General features: G+C 49.3%; 1 protein-coding gene across 5 annotated transcripts in view; it reads left to right on the forward strand.

Annotated features, from left to right (window-relative positions):
* LOC307221115 (uncharacterized protein) overlaps positions 1 to 18,420 on the forward strand; it is a 41,786-nt gene that overhangs the window by 9,527 nt on the left and 13,839 nt on the right. For all 5 annotated transcript variants that reach the window (XM_079985383.1, XM_079985382.1, XM_079985380.1 and 2 more), the window contains 5 exons: positions 160 to 256; positions 5,655 to 5,908; positions 9,182 to 9,342; positions 14,303 to 14,452; positions 17,006 to 17,083. In XM_079985383.1, coding sequence (XP_079841509.1) covers positions 160 to 256; positions 5,655 to 5,908; positions 9,182 to 9,342; positions 14,303 to 14,452; positions 17,006 to 17,083 — 740 coding nt within the window. The remainder of the gene's footprint in view (positions 1 to 159; positions 257 to 5,654; positions 5,909 to 9,181; positions 9,343 to 14,302; positions 14,453 to 17,005; positions 17,084 to 18,420) is intronic.

Below are 18,420 nucleotides of genomic sequence, written 5' to 3' on the forward strand. Positions count from 1 at the left end.
ATCCAGACTGACCTCACACCAAACCTGTAACAAAATTTCAGCCCCCACTTTTATCTGTTGACTCCCTCTCGTTCCATAAGTAGTTGTGCCCCTTTATAATAACCCATCTCCAAAAATTCCATGCAGCTTCACTGTGGCCTCTTTGCATTTCAACCCAAGGTTCCTAGTGGACGCCTGCGAGCTGCTCCGACCCCATCTTCATGTGGAAGGGCTCTTCCGGAAATGTGGATCCGTGACTCGTATCAAAGCCTTGAAGGTAAAACACAGAGCTGGAGATGTGCAGGAGATAGAGCATGGACAACCGATCTCAGTGATCACGGGTAGGAGGAGGAGTTACGCTAAGACCAGACCATGTCATTACAGAGGAGGCAGGTTTAGTCGTTGTCTGAGGACTATTCCTGCCTCCGGGTCTGGTCCTGACCGGATGGATACTAGAATCAGCAAGGGATACCCACATGACCTGAAGGTGCTGCTGTGCAATGCCAGGTCAATGATTCATAAGACCACTGCCATCCATGACTTGATCATGGATGGAGGACTTGACCTGGCATGTGTAACAGAGACTTGGTTGGATGAAGCAGATGGGCCTGTCCTTGCCGCTGCTTGTCCACCAGGTTTCTCTTACACACAGCAACCCAGGTCATGTGGGCGGGGAGGGGGGGTTGCAGTGATTTTTAGGAAGTCATTAGTTTGCACCAGGCGTCCTATTGGGAAGACCCAATTTTCCGAGTGCATGTTCTGGAAGTTGGGCAATAGGGGCAGTACAGGATTCCTTTTGGTGTACCGACCTCCCCGCTGCACCAAGGATTCCCTGCCCGAGCTGCTTCAGGTCGTGGCGGATGTTCTTCTGGAGACACCTAGCTTGGTCGTCCTAGGGGATTTTAACATCCATGCCGACACGACCTTACAAGGGGCAGCTCGGGACTTCGTGGAAAGCATGGCCTCCATGGGGTTGTCCCTGAATAAGTCTGGCCCAACCCATAGCCACGGACATGCCTTGGACCTGGTGTTTACCTCTATGGATGTTGGTGATCTGACACTAAGTAAAAGTGAAACAAAAGAAGTGCCATGGTCAGATCACTTCCTGGTGCAACTGGACTTCTCTGCGACCCATCCCCTCTGCAGGGAGGTGGGACCAATTCGGATGGTCCGCCCCCACCACTTAATGGATCCAAATGGTTTCCAGAGAGTGGTAGGGGATGCTTTATCCCATGTTGATGGCCTTTCAGCTGATTCCCTGGTGGCCCGCTGGAATGCGGAGTTAACCAGGGCTATTGACTGTTTGGCTCCGAAGCGCCCTCTCCGATTGCATGGAGCCCGGAGAGCCCCGTGGTTTTCCACGGATCTGAGGGCAATGAAACAATCTTTGAGACGGCTAGAGCGCCGGTGGCGGATAACTCATTCCGAATCTGATCGGACACAGGTTAGAGCTCAACATCGAGCCTACCAAGTGGCGATAGCGACGGCGAAGAAGAATTTCTTCACCGCCTCTATTGCATCTGCAGAAAACAGCAGCAGGAGACTTTTTCAGGTGGTTCACAATTTAGCGGAACCACCTGTAACATCGGGGCCCAGTACGGGCCACATGTTCTCCTGCAATGATTTTGCAAAGTTTTTTGCAGATAAAATCGCTCAGATTCGGGAAGAAGTAGACTCCACCATGGGAGCAGGGCCAGGGCGGGAGAGTGCTAGAGTTCTGTCTAGTCAAGTTGAGTGGGATCAATTCCAATCTGTTACCTCCGAGGATGTGGACAGGCTGCTTGGACGAGTGAAACCAACCACCTGTCTCCTGGATCCTTGCCCATCCTGGCTTATAAAAGCTAGCCGGGAAGGACTGGGCGATGGGCTTCGTGGGGTGGTGAATGCTTCCCTCCGTGAGGGAGCCTTCCCAGACCCGCTGAAAGAGGCAGTTATTAAACCGCTTCTTAAAAAACCATCTTTAGATGCGGCCACAATGGCCAACTATCGCCCAATCTCAAATCTTCCATTCTTGGGCAAGGTGATAGAGCGAGCGGTTGCCGAACAACTCCAGGCACGCCTGGAAGAAGCGGACCATTTGGATCCCTTCCAGTCGGGATTCAGGCCTCATCATGGGACTGAAACTGCCTTGGTCGCACTGGTTGATGATCTCCGGTGGGCTAGGGACAAAGGTGAGAGCTGTTTCCTAGTTCTGCTGGATCTCTCAGCGGCGTTTGATACCATCGACCATAACATCCTTCTGGACCGTCTTGAGGGGCTGGGAGCTGGGGGCACTGTCCTACAGTGGTTCCGCTCCTTCCTCCTGGGCCGTGTTCAGAAAGTGGTGGTGGGGGATGAGTGTTCAGACCCCTGGGCTCTCATTTGTGGGGTGCCTCAGGGTTCTGTCCTCTCCCCCATGCTTTTCAACATCTACATGCAGCCGCTGGGAGAGATCATCAGGAGGTTTGGGCTGGGTGTTCATCAGTATGCAGATGATACCCAGCTCTACCTCTCTTTTAAATCAGAACCAGTGAGGGCAGTGAAGGTCCTGTGTGAGTGTCTGGAGGCGGTTGGAGGATGGATGGCGGCTAACAGATTGAGGTTGAATCCTGACAAGACAGAAGTACTGTTTTTGGGGGACAGGAGGCGGGCAGGTGTGGAGGATTCCCTGGTCCTGAATGGGGTAACTGTGCCCCTGAAGGACCAGGTGCGCAGCCTGGGAGTCATTTTGGACTCACAGCTGTCCATGGAGGCACAGGTCAAATCTGTGTCCAGGGCAGCTGTTTACCAGCTCCATCTGGTACGTAGGCTGAGACCCTATCTGCCTGCGGACTGTCTCGCCAGAGTGGTGCATGCTCTGGTTATCTCCCGCTTGGACTACTGCAATGCACTCTACGTGGGGCTACCTTTGAAGGTGACTCGGAAACTACAACTAATCCAGAATGCGGCAGCTAGACTGGTGACTGGGAGCGGCCGCCGAGACCATATAACACCGGTCTTCAAAGACCTACATTGGCTCCCAGTATGTTTCCGAGCACAATTCAAAGTGTTGGTGCTGACCTTTAAAGCCCTAAACGGCCTCGGTCCAGTATACCTGAAGGAGCGTCTCCACCCCCATCATTCTGCCCGGACGCTGAGGTCCAGCGCCGAGGGCCTTCTGGCGGTTCCCTCATTGCGAGAAGCAAAGCTACAGGGAACCAGGCAGAGGGCCTTCTCGGTAGTGGCGCCCACCCTGTGGAACGCCCTTCCAGCAGATGTCAAAGCGATAAACAACTACCTGACATTCAGAAGACATCTTAAGGCAGCCCTGTTCAGGGAAGTTTTTAACGTGTGATTTTACTGTATTTTTGGTTTTTATGGAAGCCGCCCAGAGTGGCTGGGAAGGCCCAGCCAGATGGGCGGGATATAAATAATAAATTATTATTATTATTATTATTATTATGGGTAGGCAACCTATGGCCCGGCCCAATCGCCTTCTAAATCCAGCCCGCGGATGGTCTGGGAATCAGCGTGTTTTTACATGAGTAATAATAATAATAATAATAATAATAATAATAATAATAATAATTTATTTATACCCCGCCCATCTGGCTGGGCTTCTCCAGTAGAATGTGTCCTTTGATTTCAAATGCATCTATCGGTTGTTTGTGGGGCCTGCCTGGTGTTTTTACACGAGTAGAATGTGTCCTTTTATTTAAAATGCATCTCTGGGTTACAGCGGTACCTCTGGTTGCGAACGGGATCTGTTCCGGAGGCCCGTTCGCAACATGAAAAGAGCGCAGCCTTAAGTGCCGTCTCTGCGCAGATGTGCAGCGCGATTTGGCTCATGTGCGCATGCGCGAGCGGTGAAACCCAGAAGTAAGCCTTTCTGGTACTTCCGGGTGGCCGCAGGGCAGAACCTGAAAGAACGTAACATGAAGCAAACATAACATGAGGTATGACTGTATTTGGGGGGCATAGGAATTCGTTCTTTCCCCCCCCTTTCAAAATATAGTCCGCCCCCCCCCAAGGTCTGAGGGACAGTGGGCCGGCCCCTTGCTGAAAAAGTTTGCTGACCCCTTAGCTAGAGGTTGTGTGTCCCCCCATATTTACCATTCATCATATTCCTAGCTCCTGGCACTCCAGAATGCCAGTCTTGCCAGGCCTCTCCTGACAACACTGGCGGTGAGCTGCAGATGTTTTGACATCCCTATCATGAGAGATTTGCTCAAGGAGAGGGGAACTTGAGAAATCGCCTTGCCAGTAAAACATTTTTGTTTTATTTTTCTGCTCTTATGAACTTGCTCGCTCTCCTACGTGGGAGGAAAAGGGGAGAGTTTAATCTTAGATGGAGTGGATAGGATCTATTATGTGGTTCTTAACAACAAACCATTTTGGGGTGAGGTGGGGGGTGCAAGGTCAAATAGGTTTGGGGCCAATGTCAGTAAAAGGAAGTAACGATTTCCTTTTACTGTGTTGTGTGCAACGCTAGTCCTGCTCAGAGTAGAACCACTGGAATAAGGGAACATGAGTAAGCCAGGTCCATTAGTTGCAGTAGGCAGTGGCGTAGCGTGGGTTGTCAGCACCCGGGGTAAGGCAAGTAATTTGCGCCCCCTAACCCGTGGATTTGCGCCCCCTAACCCTACCCCTAACCCTAACCCCCAGATGTTGCGCCCGGTGCGGCCGGCCCCCCCTGCACCCCCCACGCTACGCCACTGGCAATAGGTCTGCTACTCTCTCCACAAACCCACCAATACCTACAGGGAGGGCCTTTTTAGTTGACTTTCCTCCTTTTAAAACTCTGGGTTGCTCGGCAAAGCTGGTCGGCAGCTGGATTAGGAGAGGCATTTAAAAAATGCAAACTTTTGGCTAATAGGCAATTTGAAAAAGGACTTTTAGCAGAGGTTGGCACAGGCAAATAATTTGGAGTGCTCAGATATTGTATTTGGGAGCGACTTAAGATGTGCTTTCCATGAAATTATTATTATTTATTAAATTTGAATACCAACCTTCACCCGCAGATCTCAGGGCGGTTCGCAACATTATACATAACAGAACATGCACGCTGTTCCCTTGAAACAAGCACCTTGTATTTTCAGGGTTCCTAAACGCAGCTAAGGGACGCGGGTGGTGCTGTGGGTTAAACCACAGAGCCTAGGACTTGCCGATCAGAAGGTCAGCAGTTCAAATCCCTGCGACGGGGTGAGCTCCAGTTGCTCGGTCCCTGCTCCTGCCAACCTAGCAGTTCGAAAGCATGACAAAATGCAAGTAGATAAATAGGTACCACTCCGGCGGGAAGGTAAACGGCGTTTCCATGTGCTGCTCTGGTTCGCCAGAAGTGGCTTAGTCCTGCTGGCCACATGACCCGGAAGCCGTACGCCGGCTCCCTTGGCCAATAAAGCGAGATGAGCGCCGCAAGCCCAGAGTCGTCTGCAACTGGACCTAATGGCCAGGGGTCCCTTTACCTTTAAACGCAGCTAAAAGCTCCGCTTTCCTGCTGACTAGGTGATTGTTGGATGCTGGAGAGAGGGACCCAGCTGCAGAAATAATAGTGGGCCTTAGACCCCTTTTGACCCCAGACCATTGTCCACCAGCTACGGAGTGTTGGTTCTTCCAGATCCTCTTGCTGATATCTCAGAGCTGGGAAAGTAGACCAAGGAAGCTGCTTCCCTGAAGGTTCGCCTCCTCCCCTTCTTCACATTTTGCATCCTTTCCAGGCCCGGCTGGAGGCTGGCGAGCGCTGCTTGGCGATGGCTCTCCCGTGTGACGTGGCCACCTTGGTGAAGCAGTTCCTGAGGGACCTGCCTGAGCCCCTGATCCCAGCTGGAATCCAGGGGCCTCTGTGCCAGGTCCAGCAACAAGAGGACAGCCACCAGGGCCCGCTGATTCTCCTGCTCACCTCCCTGCTGCCCCAAAGAAGCACCGATCTCCTCCGCTATTTCTTCAGGTTCCTGCAGGACGTGGCTTCCAGGTGGGGAAGGACCAGTTTGTGCCCTTAATTCCTGCCCAGGGTTTGTCCTCATTCTCAGCCGACAACCAGACCACCTAGCCACTCCAAGCTGTACCCTTATCCTGCTCCCCCATTGTTCTGGCTCCTGAGATTTCAGCACACTTTGATGCATACCTTTTGCAACAAAACAACCCCACCACAAACTGGCTTATAAGTATAAAACCAAATTTACTAGAATAATAGCTAGAATAGAGACAGACTTATAACCATTTAAACATACTAAGGTGCCACGTGCAAGACAAAGCCTGGAGATACTGTAAACATGGAGTGGATAAATGTACAACTCTATCTTGACAAGTTACATCTGCAGTAAACAGTACACAGTGGTGCCCCGCAAGACGAATGCCTCGCTAGACGAAAAACGCGCAAGACGAAAGGGTTTTTCATTTCTTGAGTTGCTTCGCAAGACGAATTTCCCTATGGGCTTGCTTCGCAAGACGAAAACGTCTTGTGGGTTTGCTTCCTTTTTCTTAAAGCCGTTAATACCCGGGGAATCCGCGCTCCGCAAGATGAAAAAATCGCAAGACGAAGCAACTCGCGGAACGAATTAATTTCGTCTTGCGAGGCACCACTGTACAGACTGGATAAATGAACCGTTCAATAAGCAGTGTAAGTCCAGTCACAGCAGCAAGGGTAGCACACTGGAGAATATGAAAAAGTTTTTCAAAGCTGTTTTTCAAAGATTGGACTGGATGAGATGTTCTTCAATGGGTCTTGAGTTGGAAACACAAAGCCATGTGCATGGATCAATCACAGGAAGGCAAATCAAAACCACCACGCTGGTGAGAATAACGCAAGTGGGACAAAAGGAGAGCCAGTGTGGTGTAGTGGTTAAGAGCGGTAGTCTCGTAATCTGGGGAACCGGGTTCGAGTCTCCGCTCCTCCACATGCAGCTGCTGGGTGACCTTGGGCCAGTCACACTTCTCTGAAGTCTCTCAGCCCCACTCACCTCACAGAGTGTTTGTTGTGGGGGAAGAAGGGAAAGGAGATTGTTAGCCGCTTTGAGACTCCTGAAGGGGAGTGATAAAGCGGGATATCAAATCCAAACTCTTCTTCTTCTTCTTCTTCTTCTTCTTCTTCTTCTTCTTCTGTTCTCCGAATATATTACAGGTTTTGCTACACGCTTCATCAGTCCGGAAAGCTGCATGATACAAATTAGCACTCCAATTACAATGTGTGGTAAACCATAAAAATTAGAAAATATCAGTCTCATACTATACCTTGGGACGCGGGTGACGCTGTGGCTTAAACCACAGAGCCTAGGAGTTGCTGATCAGAAGGTCGGCGGTTCGAATCCCCGCGACGGGGGTGAGCTCCCGTTGCTCGGTCCCTGCTCCTGCCAACCTAGCAGTTCGAAAGCATGTCAAAGTGCAAGTAGATAAATAGATACCACTCGGGTTGGAAGGTAAACGGCGTTTCCGTGCGCTGCTCTGGTTTGCCAGAAGCGGCTTAGTCATGCTGGCCTCATGACACGGAAGCTGTACGCCGGCTCCCTCGGCCAATAAAGCGAGATGAGCGCCGCAACCTCAGAGTCGGCCACGACTAGACCTAACGGTCAGGGGTCCCTTTACCTTTTACTATACCATACCCAATCATACAAAACGGTTTGCTCAGGATAAAGAAAGTTTTCACAGGCACAGCTAGTGTTCAGACTCATAACAAACAGTTAAATACAATACCGGTGTATAGAATCAATCATCATATAATTACATGGTTAAAGGTGCAGCATCACCTATTTTGACTTTTGCAGACTTGAGGGCTAGAAGCTTGATCTCGGCTTTGTTCCGTCCTTTTTTTCTTTTTTTTTGTCATCGGGAAACTGACCACCTTTGATGCTTGTGTGCAATTATAGCAGATACCTACCCACCCAGCCTCTTTTGGCAGTGGGGGGAGGAAGAAGTAAAGATAGGCTTTTCTTTCCTGTATGGTGTTTCAGGGCAGACTGCTCAGAGACCTTTACTGTGTGGAGTGGTTCATAAATGCCCTAAATGGGGTACCTTCCCAGGTGGATGAGCCCCATTCTTCCCTCACATCCCTCTACAGCAGGTGCAGAAACCACCTTCTTGACCATTGGACCCACTCTTGGTCCAATAATAATAATAAGAATAAGAATATTTTATTATTTATACCCCGCCCATCTGGCTGGGTTTCTCCAGCCACTCTGGGCAGCTTCCAACAGAATATTAAAATACAATAACCTATTAAACATTAAAAGCTTCCCTAAACAGGGCTGCCTTCAGATGTCTTCTAAAAGTCTGGTAGTTGTTTTTCTCTTCGACATCCGGTGGGAGGGTGTTCCACAAGGCGGGTGCCATTACCGAGAAGGCCCTCTGCCTGGTTCCCTGTAACTTGGCTTCTTGCAGCGAGGGAAACGCCAGAAGGCCCTCGGAGCTGGACCTCATCTGCTCTATCTGTCAGAGCCTGTTTTTACTGAAGGGGAAGCCCCCAACTCCCTGAGGGTTTGAGACCCATCAGCTACCCTCACCTGGTTTAGCAGGCCAGTCAAAGCCATTTTTAGGATATGGCCGCTGTTGCATGCTGACAGCTTCTAGGAGCCCCAGGTGAGAGCTGAGTGCAGGGTGGGGGCCAAAGGTGGACAAACTACCCCAGAAGGAGCATGACGTGTCCCCTGCCAGAGCTGCTACCCTTTCTCTAACACCCTGTACACCCCAGCCTTGAGGACTAGTAACTTGTGCTAAAGCTGGAATTCTCCGTGCTGGGTTATATTTTGATTTTTGATTAGCATGTGCGTGGGTGTTACATGTAGCCTTGCTGGTATGTGGACAGAGGTAAAGGTAAAGGGACCCCTGACCATTAGGTCCAGTCGTGGCCGACTCTGGGGTTGCGGCACTCATCTCGCTTTATTGGCCAAGGGTGCCGGCGTACAGCTTCCGGGTCATGAGGCCAGCATGACTAAGCCGCTTCTGGCGAACCAGAGCAGCACATGGAAACGGCGTTTACCTTCCCGCCAGAGCGGTACCTATTTATCTACTTGCACTTTGACGTGCTTTCGAACTGCTAGGTTGACAGGAGCAGGGACCGAGCAACGGGAGCTCACCCCGTCATGGGGATTCGAACCACCGACCTTCTGATCGGCAAGCCCAATGCTCTGTGTTTTAACCCACAGCGCCACCCGCGTCCCTCTCGTGGACAGAGGTACCACCCCCAAATTCCTGGTTGAGGAGACTCCCTTTCTCCCTTGCCAATCTCTTGTCTCCTCCCTCGCAATCCCAGGTGTGCCCAGAACAAAATGGACTTGGCCAACCTGGCTGTCATCTTCGCCCCCACCCTCTTCCCCAACGAGGTTTGCAGCCAGCTGGATGGCAGAGCTGAGGAGCAGCTGCAGTGGCAGGCAGCTGTGGTCCGCGCTTTGATCAGCCAAGCGGCGGAGATTGGTAAGTCCGACGGGCTCATCTGCACAGTCTCAAAATTTGCTCCCCCCCGCCCCCCCGCCCCGTTTTTAAAGGAACCGCATGATGTTTCTGTTAGAATTCCTGCTCCATGGTTGCAGTCATGGGATTGTTGTCTTTCACATGACGGTGTATATTTTGAGTCCACAGAGTGGGAAGTGACGGAGACAGGATGTTTGTGTTACTGTATTCCGTGAAGTGGGACTATTGTCCTTCGTTCTTTTTCTCTTTGCTGTCTGATGCTAGAGAGAGAGGGAGCCATGTTGCCGTGTTCCGTGTGTGTTTATATGTAAATAAAATAGATTAGCCAAAATGCTGAGTTGCTGAGGTCTATTACGCAACTGCCCAAACTCTGCAGATCCCTAAGTGTGCCAGTGTCTGTTGGCATCGGTCGCTGTGATGTTTGGGCTGAAGAAAGCTTTTGAAGCTTCTGAACGATTGACCAGGAGGGAGAGAACATGCCAGTCGGGCATGTGTCTCTGCCAGGGTCCTACTCGAGTGTAGGCTGAGCTCCTAACAGTTTCTACTGATGGTGCAATAGGTCGATGCAATGCTAAAAACCGGCTTAACTGATAGTAACATGGAAAGGTTTTCTAAATACTGTGCCGTGTGACACGTTGTCTGCCATATGACAGTTTATGGGCTATTCCATTTTCCCTTGTCTCTTAACTCCTCGTCTGTGCAGCTGCCCATCTCTCTCTCTCTCTCTCTCTCTCTCTCTCTCTCTCTCTCTCTCTCTCTCCCTCCCCCCATCCTTAACCTTCCTTGCCTCACCTCCTTTTTCCTCCTGTCCATTTCCAGGTGTAGCTTCCTCTTCTTTCTGGGCGAATTTACCTGGGAGGAAGTGTAGACCAGCCCTGATTCTCAGGGATGCAAAGCGAAAGGTGGTGGTTAATCCAAGGGCAGGCAGTCATATGGAAAAGATGTGGTTGTCATCTTGTGGTCCAAAAGAAGGCAGAGCAAGGCGTTTGGCACCAGCTGGGCTGCAGAGGTTGCCGGAAGGAAGCGTACAAGGCGCCACCCAACCACCTTAGGGATTCCACTCCAGATTTGTGTACGGTTTACTCCTAAGCCTTTACCTCTCCTGAAGATATCCCACGAGGCAGCAGAGGTTTGGGAGTTTTTCTCCTCCTAGATGGAGGAGGTTTATGAGCCCCCCTTGCCTCCCCCCTCACTTCCCTCTAAATGGAGCATTAAACTAACCCTATCCTTAATGCTCTTTTTGACTTCTGGGAGAGGAGACACTGATGGGAACCAAACCAATTTTCTCCCCATCCCTAGTATTGTCTACACCAGGGATCAGCAACCTTTTTAAGCAGGGGGCCAGTCCACCGTCCCTCAGACCTTGTGGGGGGCCGGACTATATTTTGAAGGGGGGGGTGAATGAATTCCTGTGCCCCACAAATAACCCAGAGATGCAGTTTAAATAAAAGGACACATTCTACTCATGTAAAAACATGCTGATTCCTGGATAGTCTGTGGGCCGGATTGAGAAGGCGATTGGGCCGGATCTGGCCCCTGGGCCTTAGGTTGCCTACCCCTGGTCTACACTGACTGGCAGCAGTCTTATATGAAAAACAACTACCAGACTTTTAGAAGACATCTGTAAACAGCCCTGTTTAGGGAAGCTTTTAATGTTTAATAGGTTATTGTATTTTAATATTCTGTTGGAAGCCGCCCAGAGTGGCTGGGGAAACCCAGCCAGATGGGCGGGGAATAAATAATAAATTATTATTATTACTACTACTACTATACTAATATACAGTGGAGCCTTGGGTGCTAAATCGCATGCGTGGGCGCAGATGCAATGCCTCCAGAAAGGATCCCCGCCGTAACCTGAGGTTCCACTGTAATAATAATAATTTATTATTTATACCCAGCCACTCTGGGCGGCTCCCAACAGAATATTAAAAACACAACAAAACATTAAACATGAAAACTTCCCTAAATGCCACAGATTGAACTTGGGACCTTCGGAAGCCAAAGTGTGAATCCTAGGGCTGCCATATTTCAAAAACTGAAAATCCAGACACAAAGCTTTTTTTGGCAAAGTTCTTGAGATTATTATTGTTATTATTTTGCAATATCTCAAAAATATATATGAAGTTTTTGAGCTGTTTTAAAGGGAATTCACCCAAAAAATCAACACTTCTGACATGGCTTCATACATCCAGATTTTCCTGGCTTTAAAGCAATATCTGCCCGTATGCTGTTTCCAACAGCCGAATCCCGGCTATTTCCAGGAAATCCCGGATGTTTGGCAGCCCTAGACTATCAATTTCAAATGACTACCCCCTTCCTAATTGTATTGCTGAAGTGAAATGTGTGTCCGTGTGTGTATGTAGCTCAAAGTGAATGTTTTGCGTGACCCCTAGTGTACAGCATCTAAAATGACAGGCTTGTTGAAAAACAAGCAGTGCTGAGCTTGTGTACTAACTAAAACAGCAATGGCCAAACTTGGGACTACAAATCTTTTTGGGACTACAACTCCCATCATCCCTAGCTAACAGGACCAGTGGTCAGGGATGATGGGAACTGTAGTCCCAAAACAGCTGGAGGGCCAAGTTTGGCTGCTACTGAACTAAAGTATGCATGCTGCCCTCTGCTGGATGGAGGTGGGACAGCAGAGCCAAGCTGACAACTCCACTAGTGTGAAACGTGCGAGCAGGGAAGTGAGTTGCAGTGGCGGGGAACTGATATCCTTGGCCACTGGGCAGGGCAAGCAGATGGAAACACAGGGGAGAAATGAAGCAGGTTCCCTCTGGAACTGCTGCTACGTCCTCACATGGATAACCGGCAGCATGCCTGTTTCCAGCTCCAGTTGGTCCGCCAGTTGTGACCCCTCTTGGATAGTGTGGGAATGTTGTGGCTAGTAGGAGAGGATATATGGATTAGATAATATCCTTCCTCACTCACTCTAGTGAGCTGGTAGCAGAGTGCATTCCTCTGTATATTGCAGGAAGCTAGTCGGTAGATTCATTTGAATCTCTTGAGTTAAGCTGTGCTGGTCCCAAGGGTCAACCATGCGGCGAGGTCCGAGTCCAGTCCGAGGTTGAGGGTCTGGTATGGAGGCTGTCTGTCAAAGGTGAAGCGGGGTCCAAGGCAGGGAGTCGGGTGAGGTCAGGAACTCTGGCAGAAGAGCAGGACAGGCTTCAGGCAATAACTGGCTACCAACAATGTTGCTCCCACAACTTGGGACTGGGGCTGGCTGGCTTTTATCCGTCCCGAGGCATAGGGCAGCCCCAATCCTCTGGTGACTCGCCTCTCCTGGCCTGGAGGCGAGCACTCCTCCTGCGGGTACTCAGTTCCCTCCGCCTCTCTGCCCTGAGCCTCTGCAGCTCAGGAGAGGCTGGAGGGTTACTGGACCCAGAGGCAACCTCGGCTTCCTCTGACGGGGCTGAGAGTGGAGCACCTGCAGGCAATGGGTCCTCCATCGCCTCAGGAGCCAGAGCAGACTCAGCTGATGCCTGCACCTGAGGATCCAGCACAGGTGAGGACCCTTCAGGCTTAGGCCCCAGCCCCGGCTCAACTGGTTCTGGAGGCGGGGTATCCTGTGCAGGTTGGGATCCCTCAGGTTCAGCATCCACGTCCGAATCCCAGGCCATCACATAAGCAATCCAGTCTGGCTTGTCCAGATTGGATTAAAGGTAAAGGTAAAGGTACCCCTGCCCGTACGGGCCAGTCTTGACAGACTCTGGGGTTGTGCGCCCATCTCACTTAAGAGGCCAGGGGCCAGCGCTGTCCGGAGACACTTCCGGGTCACGTGGCCAGCGTGACATCGCTGCTCTGGCGAGCCAGAGCCGCACACGGAAACGCCGTTTACCTTCCCGCTGGTAAGCGGTCCCTATTTATCTACTTGCACCCGGAGGTGCTTTCGAACTGCTAGGTTGGCAGGCGCTGGGACCGAGCAGCGGGAGCGCACCCCGCCGCAGGGATTCGAACCGCCGACCTTTCGATCGGCAAGTCCTAGGTGCTGAGGCTTTAACCCACAGATTGGATTAGTTCCCGGTAAATCCCCTTTGTCCCCTCTTAAAAAGAATAATGACACAATAGTCTTCTCTTAAAAGTAATAAGAAGTTTACTCACATTCAGTCGTCAGTGTGATCCTGAAGGCAGGCTTTAGCTTGTAGTTACAGAAGAGAGTGTGGGTTTATCCCTTATGGGGACGGAGCCCATGTGCTGCTGACTGAGAGCCGGCAGACAGCAAAAACATCAAGATGGTATAAAACGAAGAAGTGAGAGAAGGGGGTGGGATGACTGCGTGACTAGTCCCTTTTTTCAGCAGGGGGCCAGTCCACTGTCCCCCAGATCTTGTGGGGGGGCCGGACTATATTTTGAAGGGGGGGGGGAAATGAATGAATTCCTATGCCTCACAAATAACCCAGACATGCATTTTAAATAAAAGGACACATTCTACTCATGTAAAAACACGCAGATTCCCAGACCGTCTGCAGGCCGGATTGAGAAGGCAATTGGGCCGGATCTGGACCTCGGGCCTTAGGTTGCCTACCCATGCTTTATGGGGTCTGTCAGGGTCACGCTCATCTACCTGGCCACACGCAGGGGGAGAATGCTCCAGACCAGGTGTGGCAGGAAGTCCTGCGTGTTCACTCTGGGGAAACAGGAAATGTTGTATTTGACTGCTTATGTTCCAATTTGATTTGAACTGATTTTATAATGAATTGATTTTAGAGTGCTGTATTATTTTACTGTTGTTAGCCGCTCTGAGCCCGGCTTTGGCTGGGGAGGGCGGGATATAAATAAATTATTATTATTATTATTATTATTATTATTATTATTATTATTATTATTATTTATTGTCTCACAGATAGAGATGGCTTGGCCCACATGCTACATGCTCTGGTACTCCATGCTCTGGTAACTTCCGGATTTGATTATTGTAATTCCCTCTTGATTTTCCCTCTCCATCTCCCCTTGTGTCCAGGCACAATTCCCGAGCTTCTCCTGGAAAAAGTCCAAGCCGCCTGCTCAGATGCAGAAACCAAGAGACTGTCCCCACCAGGCCCAGAAGACGCTGGAGAAAAGTACGTCGAAGGGAGGAGGAGGAGGAGGAGGCGGCAACGGAGCATGGGCAGTGAGTATGCAAGACCAAACCCAGATCTTCTTGGACAATCGTTTAGCGCTTCCAAATTTCTCTCTGGTTGGTGAAATGCAGACTTACCTGCTTTCGAAGCATTAAGCATTCTCCATGGTTTCTTCTTTTAGTTCAGAATTCTGTTGGGTGATGTCATGGGCACTAGCCAGTAGGCTCCCTCCACAGCCTGACCTTTTATCAGAACTTCACCTGTATTGGAATTGTTTATAAGATGCTTTTATTGTTCTGTCACTTGTTTTGAGTCCTTTGGGAGAAATAGTGGGATATAAAAATAATCATCATCATCAATGGCTTTCGTCCCACCCACCAGTAGCATGTGGCCCCTGAAAGGTTATCCTGAAATGAATACATTCTTGAGATTAAAAGGTTCTCTGCCCTTGTGTGAGGGTAGTGACTTTGCTTTTGAAGAATTATTTGGAGAGGCAGGGGAAAGTGGCTGTGATAGAGGCTGAGTTTTCTTTTTCTTTTTTCGGAGGGTACCAAATCAACAAATCTGAACAGTTGTTGGCTTAAAAACAAACAAACAAACAGCTTTTGATTATCAAGATGAGAGCCGCAATCAAAATTGTATCCTGCTGGGGAAAAACTAGACCGCTTCCATAACCAAGCCAGGCTTTCTCGATGTCTAGGCCTGAATTCAATTTCTCTACAGTGGTACCTCGGGTTACAGACACTTCAGGTTACATACGCTTCAGGTTACAGACTCCGCTAACTCAGATATAGTACCTTGGGTTAAGAACTTTGTTTCAGGATGAGAACAGAAATCGTGTGGTGGCAGCAGGAGGCCCCATTAGCTAAAGTGGTACCTCAGGTTAAGAACAGTTTCAGGTTAAGAACGGACCTCCAGAATGAATTAAGTTCTTAACCCGAGGTACCACTGTATAAGGTGACTGTGATGGAGGCTGAGTTTTCTTTTGCTTTTTTTCAGAGGGTACCAAATCAACAAATCTGAACAGTTGTTGGATTTTTAAAACAAACAAACAAACAAACAGCTTTTGATTATCAAGATGATAAAGGTAAAGGTAAAGGTACCCCTGCCCGTACGGGCCAGTCTTGACAGACTCTGGGGTTGTGCGCCCATCTCACTTAAGAGGCCAGGGGCCAGCGCTGTCCGGAGACACTTCCGGGTCACGTGGCCAGCGTGACATCGCTGCTCTGGCGAGCCAGAGCCGCACACGGAAACGCCGTTTACCTTCCCGCTGGTAAGCGGTCCCTATTTATCTACTTGCACCCGGAGGTGCTTTCGAACTGCTAGGTTGGCAGGCGCTGGGACCGAGCAGCGGGAGCGCACCCCGCCACAGGGATTCGAACCGCCGACCTTTCGATCGGCAAGCCCTAGGCGCTGAGGCTTTTACCCACAGCGCCACCTGCGTCCCATTTTATCAAGATGATAACCGCAATCAAAATTGTATCCTGCTGAAAAAAACTAGACCGCTTCTATAACCAAGCCAGGCTTTCTCAATGTCTAGGCCTGAATTCAATTTCTGAGCCTCCTTTGCCCAGGCTTCTTTCTGCTACGGTGTTCCGCCTCACCACCTTGTCCCGGTTTCCTAAAATGTCCCTGCAACGTTTCCGCCCTGTTTCTCTTTCTCTCAAACTTTTAAACTCTTAACTCTTCCCAAGGATGTTATTTCTCTTCCAAACTGTTCCAGTAATAATAGGGGATGCGTGCTTCAAAGAACGGCAGAGAGAAATATCAAGATTTGTCTGGAATGGGGAAAAGCCAAGGATAAAAAATAAAATTTTAAGAGATGTGAAAGAAAGAGGCGGATTCTCACTTCCAGACTTAAAATTGTATTATGAAGCTGCACCCCTAATTTGGATCCAAGATTGGATCAAGCTAGAGAGGGAGGAAATAACAGACTTGGAAGGACATGATAATAGGTTTGGATGGCATGCCTACCTCTGTATGGAAAAGCAAAAGTACATAAAGGATTCCACAACCATTTAATAAGAAGATCATTGTTTAAAGTATGGGGGAAATATAAAGATTTATTAGAACCAAAACCACACTGGTGGCTGTCACCTATTGAAGCACTATCACTTAAAACATTGCGGGGGAAAGGAGAGTGGCCAACATATAGAGAACTGCTGGTTGAACAAGAGGGAAAATTAAAATTGAAAGAATATGACGAAATAAAAGAACATCTTCAAAGCTGGCTGCATCATAGACAGTTAAAGGATATCTTTAAAGAGGACAATAAGAAAGGCTTCTCATATTCCATGTATGCAATGAATGAAAAAGAAAAATGAATAAAAATTATATGTATACAGTGGTACCTCGGGTTAAGTACTTAATTCGTTCTGGAGGTCCGTTCTTAACCTGAAACTGTTCTTAACCTGAAGCACCACTTTAGCTAATGGGGCCTCCTGCTGCTGCCGCGCCGCCGGAGCAAGATTTCTTAAGTTCTTAACCTGAAGCACTATTTCTGGGTTAGCGGAGTCTGTAACCTGAAGCGTATGTAACCTGAGGTACCAATGTATATATAAATAAACTCTTAACTCTTCTCTGCCTCTCTTTCTTCCCGTCAGACATTGTCACCGAAGCCCTGAGCAAGTTCAAGACCGGCCGAGCCCTTTGCGCTGCCCCTCCCCAGGAAATCCGAGAGGGTGAGTGGACAGCCTCTTTAATTTCAGTTTCTTGGGGTTTTTTTTTTCTTCTTCTTCTAATCTTGAGCTCAGTTCTCCACATTTCCAACTTAAGAACGCAAGAAGAGGCTGCTGTAGATCAGGCCAAAGACCCATTTAGTCCAGCATGCTGTTCTCACAGTGGCCAGCCAGATTTTTGTGGAAAGCCAGCAAACTCAACCCAAACTTCAGAAGCATTTATTGCTCTCAGTTGTGGAGGCAGAAAAGAAGCCATTTTGGCTACTAGCTATCAATAGCCTTCCCAACCAGTTTGCAATTTTCTGAAGTCCTCATGAAAATTCATCAGGATTCGATATCATCCAATAGACACATTTCCCCTGAGATAACGCATTCACATGTGTTTTATGTTTGCTCACCTGGACATTTTTATACAGACGCTTTAGTACTGGTTTTTGTACGCATTACTCCACGGGAAACTGTAGCGCAAAATTCAGAGAAGTGCAAATTTCGAAGTGTTTCGGAACTGGCGCGGTGAGCGAGAAGTTGAAAGGCCCTGCAGGCCAGGCATTTATGCTTGCCCTGGGCATGATGCCAAGTGCAGCTACTGGGCACCATGCCCAGGGGAAAGCTCCCTAAATTCCTGTCGCCATTGGTCAATTCGGTGGCAGGAGAACAATCCGGCCTGCAATAGGCCAGTTCACAGATCCGCCTGAGGGAAAACAATCCTCCAGAAAGTGCAAATTAAGTCAATTCGCCTTTAAATTTCAAATTTATTCCCTATCTGTAGTAGGGGTTAGGATTGGGGAGAAGGGAGATTCGGCATGAGCCAAATTGAAGGAATAAATTTTCCAGAGCGCTCAGCTGAGGGAGAGAACTTTCGAGTCTGCTTCTGGTTGTGGGCACCCAGTTGGCAACAGAATTATTCTTGAAGTTCTCTTTGGTCACTGTGAAGAAGGCACCTGCTTCTCATAGCTGTCAACTTACAGATTTGAAAATAAGGGACCAGCAGCAAAAATAAGGGACCTGCAGCCTCACCTGTTCCAGGCACTCCAGTCTTCCTGCAGTCTGGTCAAACTCATGCTGGTAGCTTCGAGAACACTGTCCAACCAACTTTGTAACCAGAGGTTCAACTGAATAGAATCTGAATCACATGCACCACAAGGCCTATACAGCCTCAACTTAAGATGGCTCCCCGGCCTGGCTTTGCACTGCAAAGTTTGCAGCAGCACGTGCCACAAAATGGCGTCCAGCATTCAAAAAACCCCTCAGCTTGCATTAACTAGCCACACACAAGGCATGCAAGCTCCACCCCCTCAGTTGTTCTTAGACTTCTTATTGGGTGAGCAACACAGCCAAGC

This window comes from Podarcis cretensis (assembly GCF_951804945.1).
Source record: "Podarcis cretensis genome assembly, chromosome: 8".
NCBI lineage: Eukaryota > Metazoa > Chordata > Lepidosauria > Squamata > Lacertidae > Podarcis > Podarcis cretensis.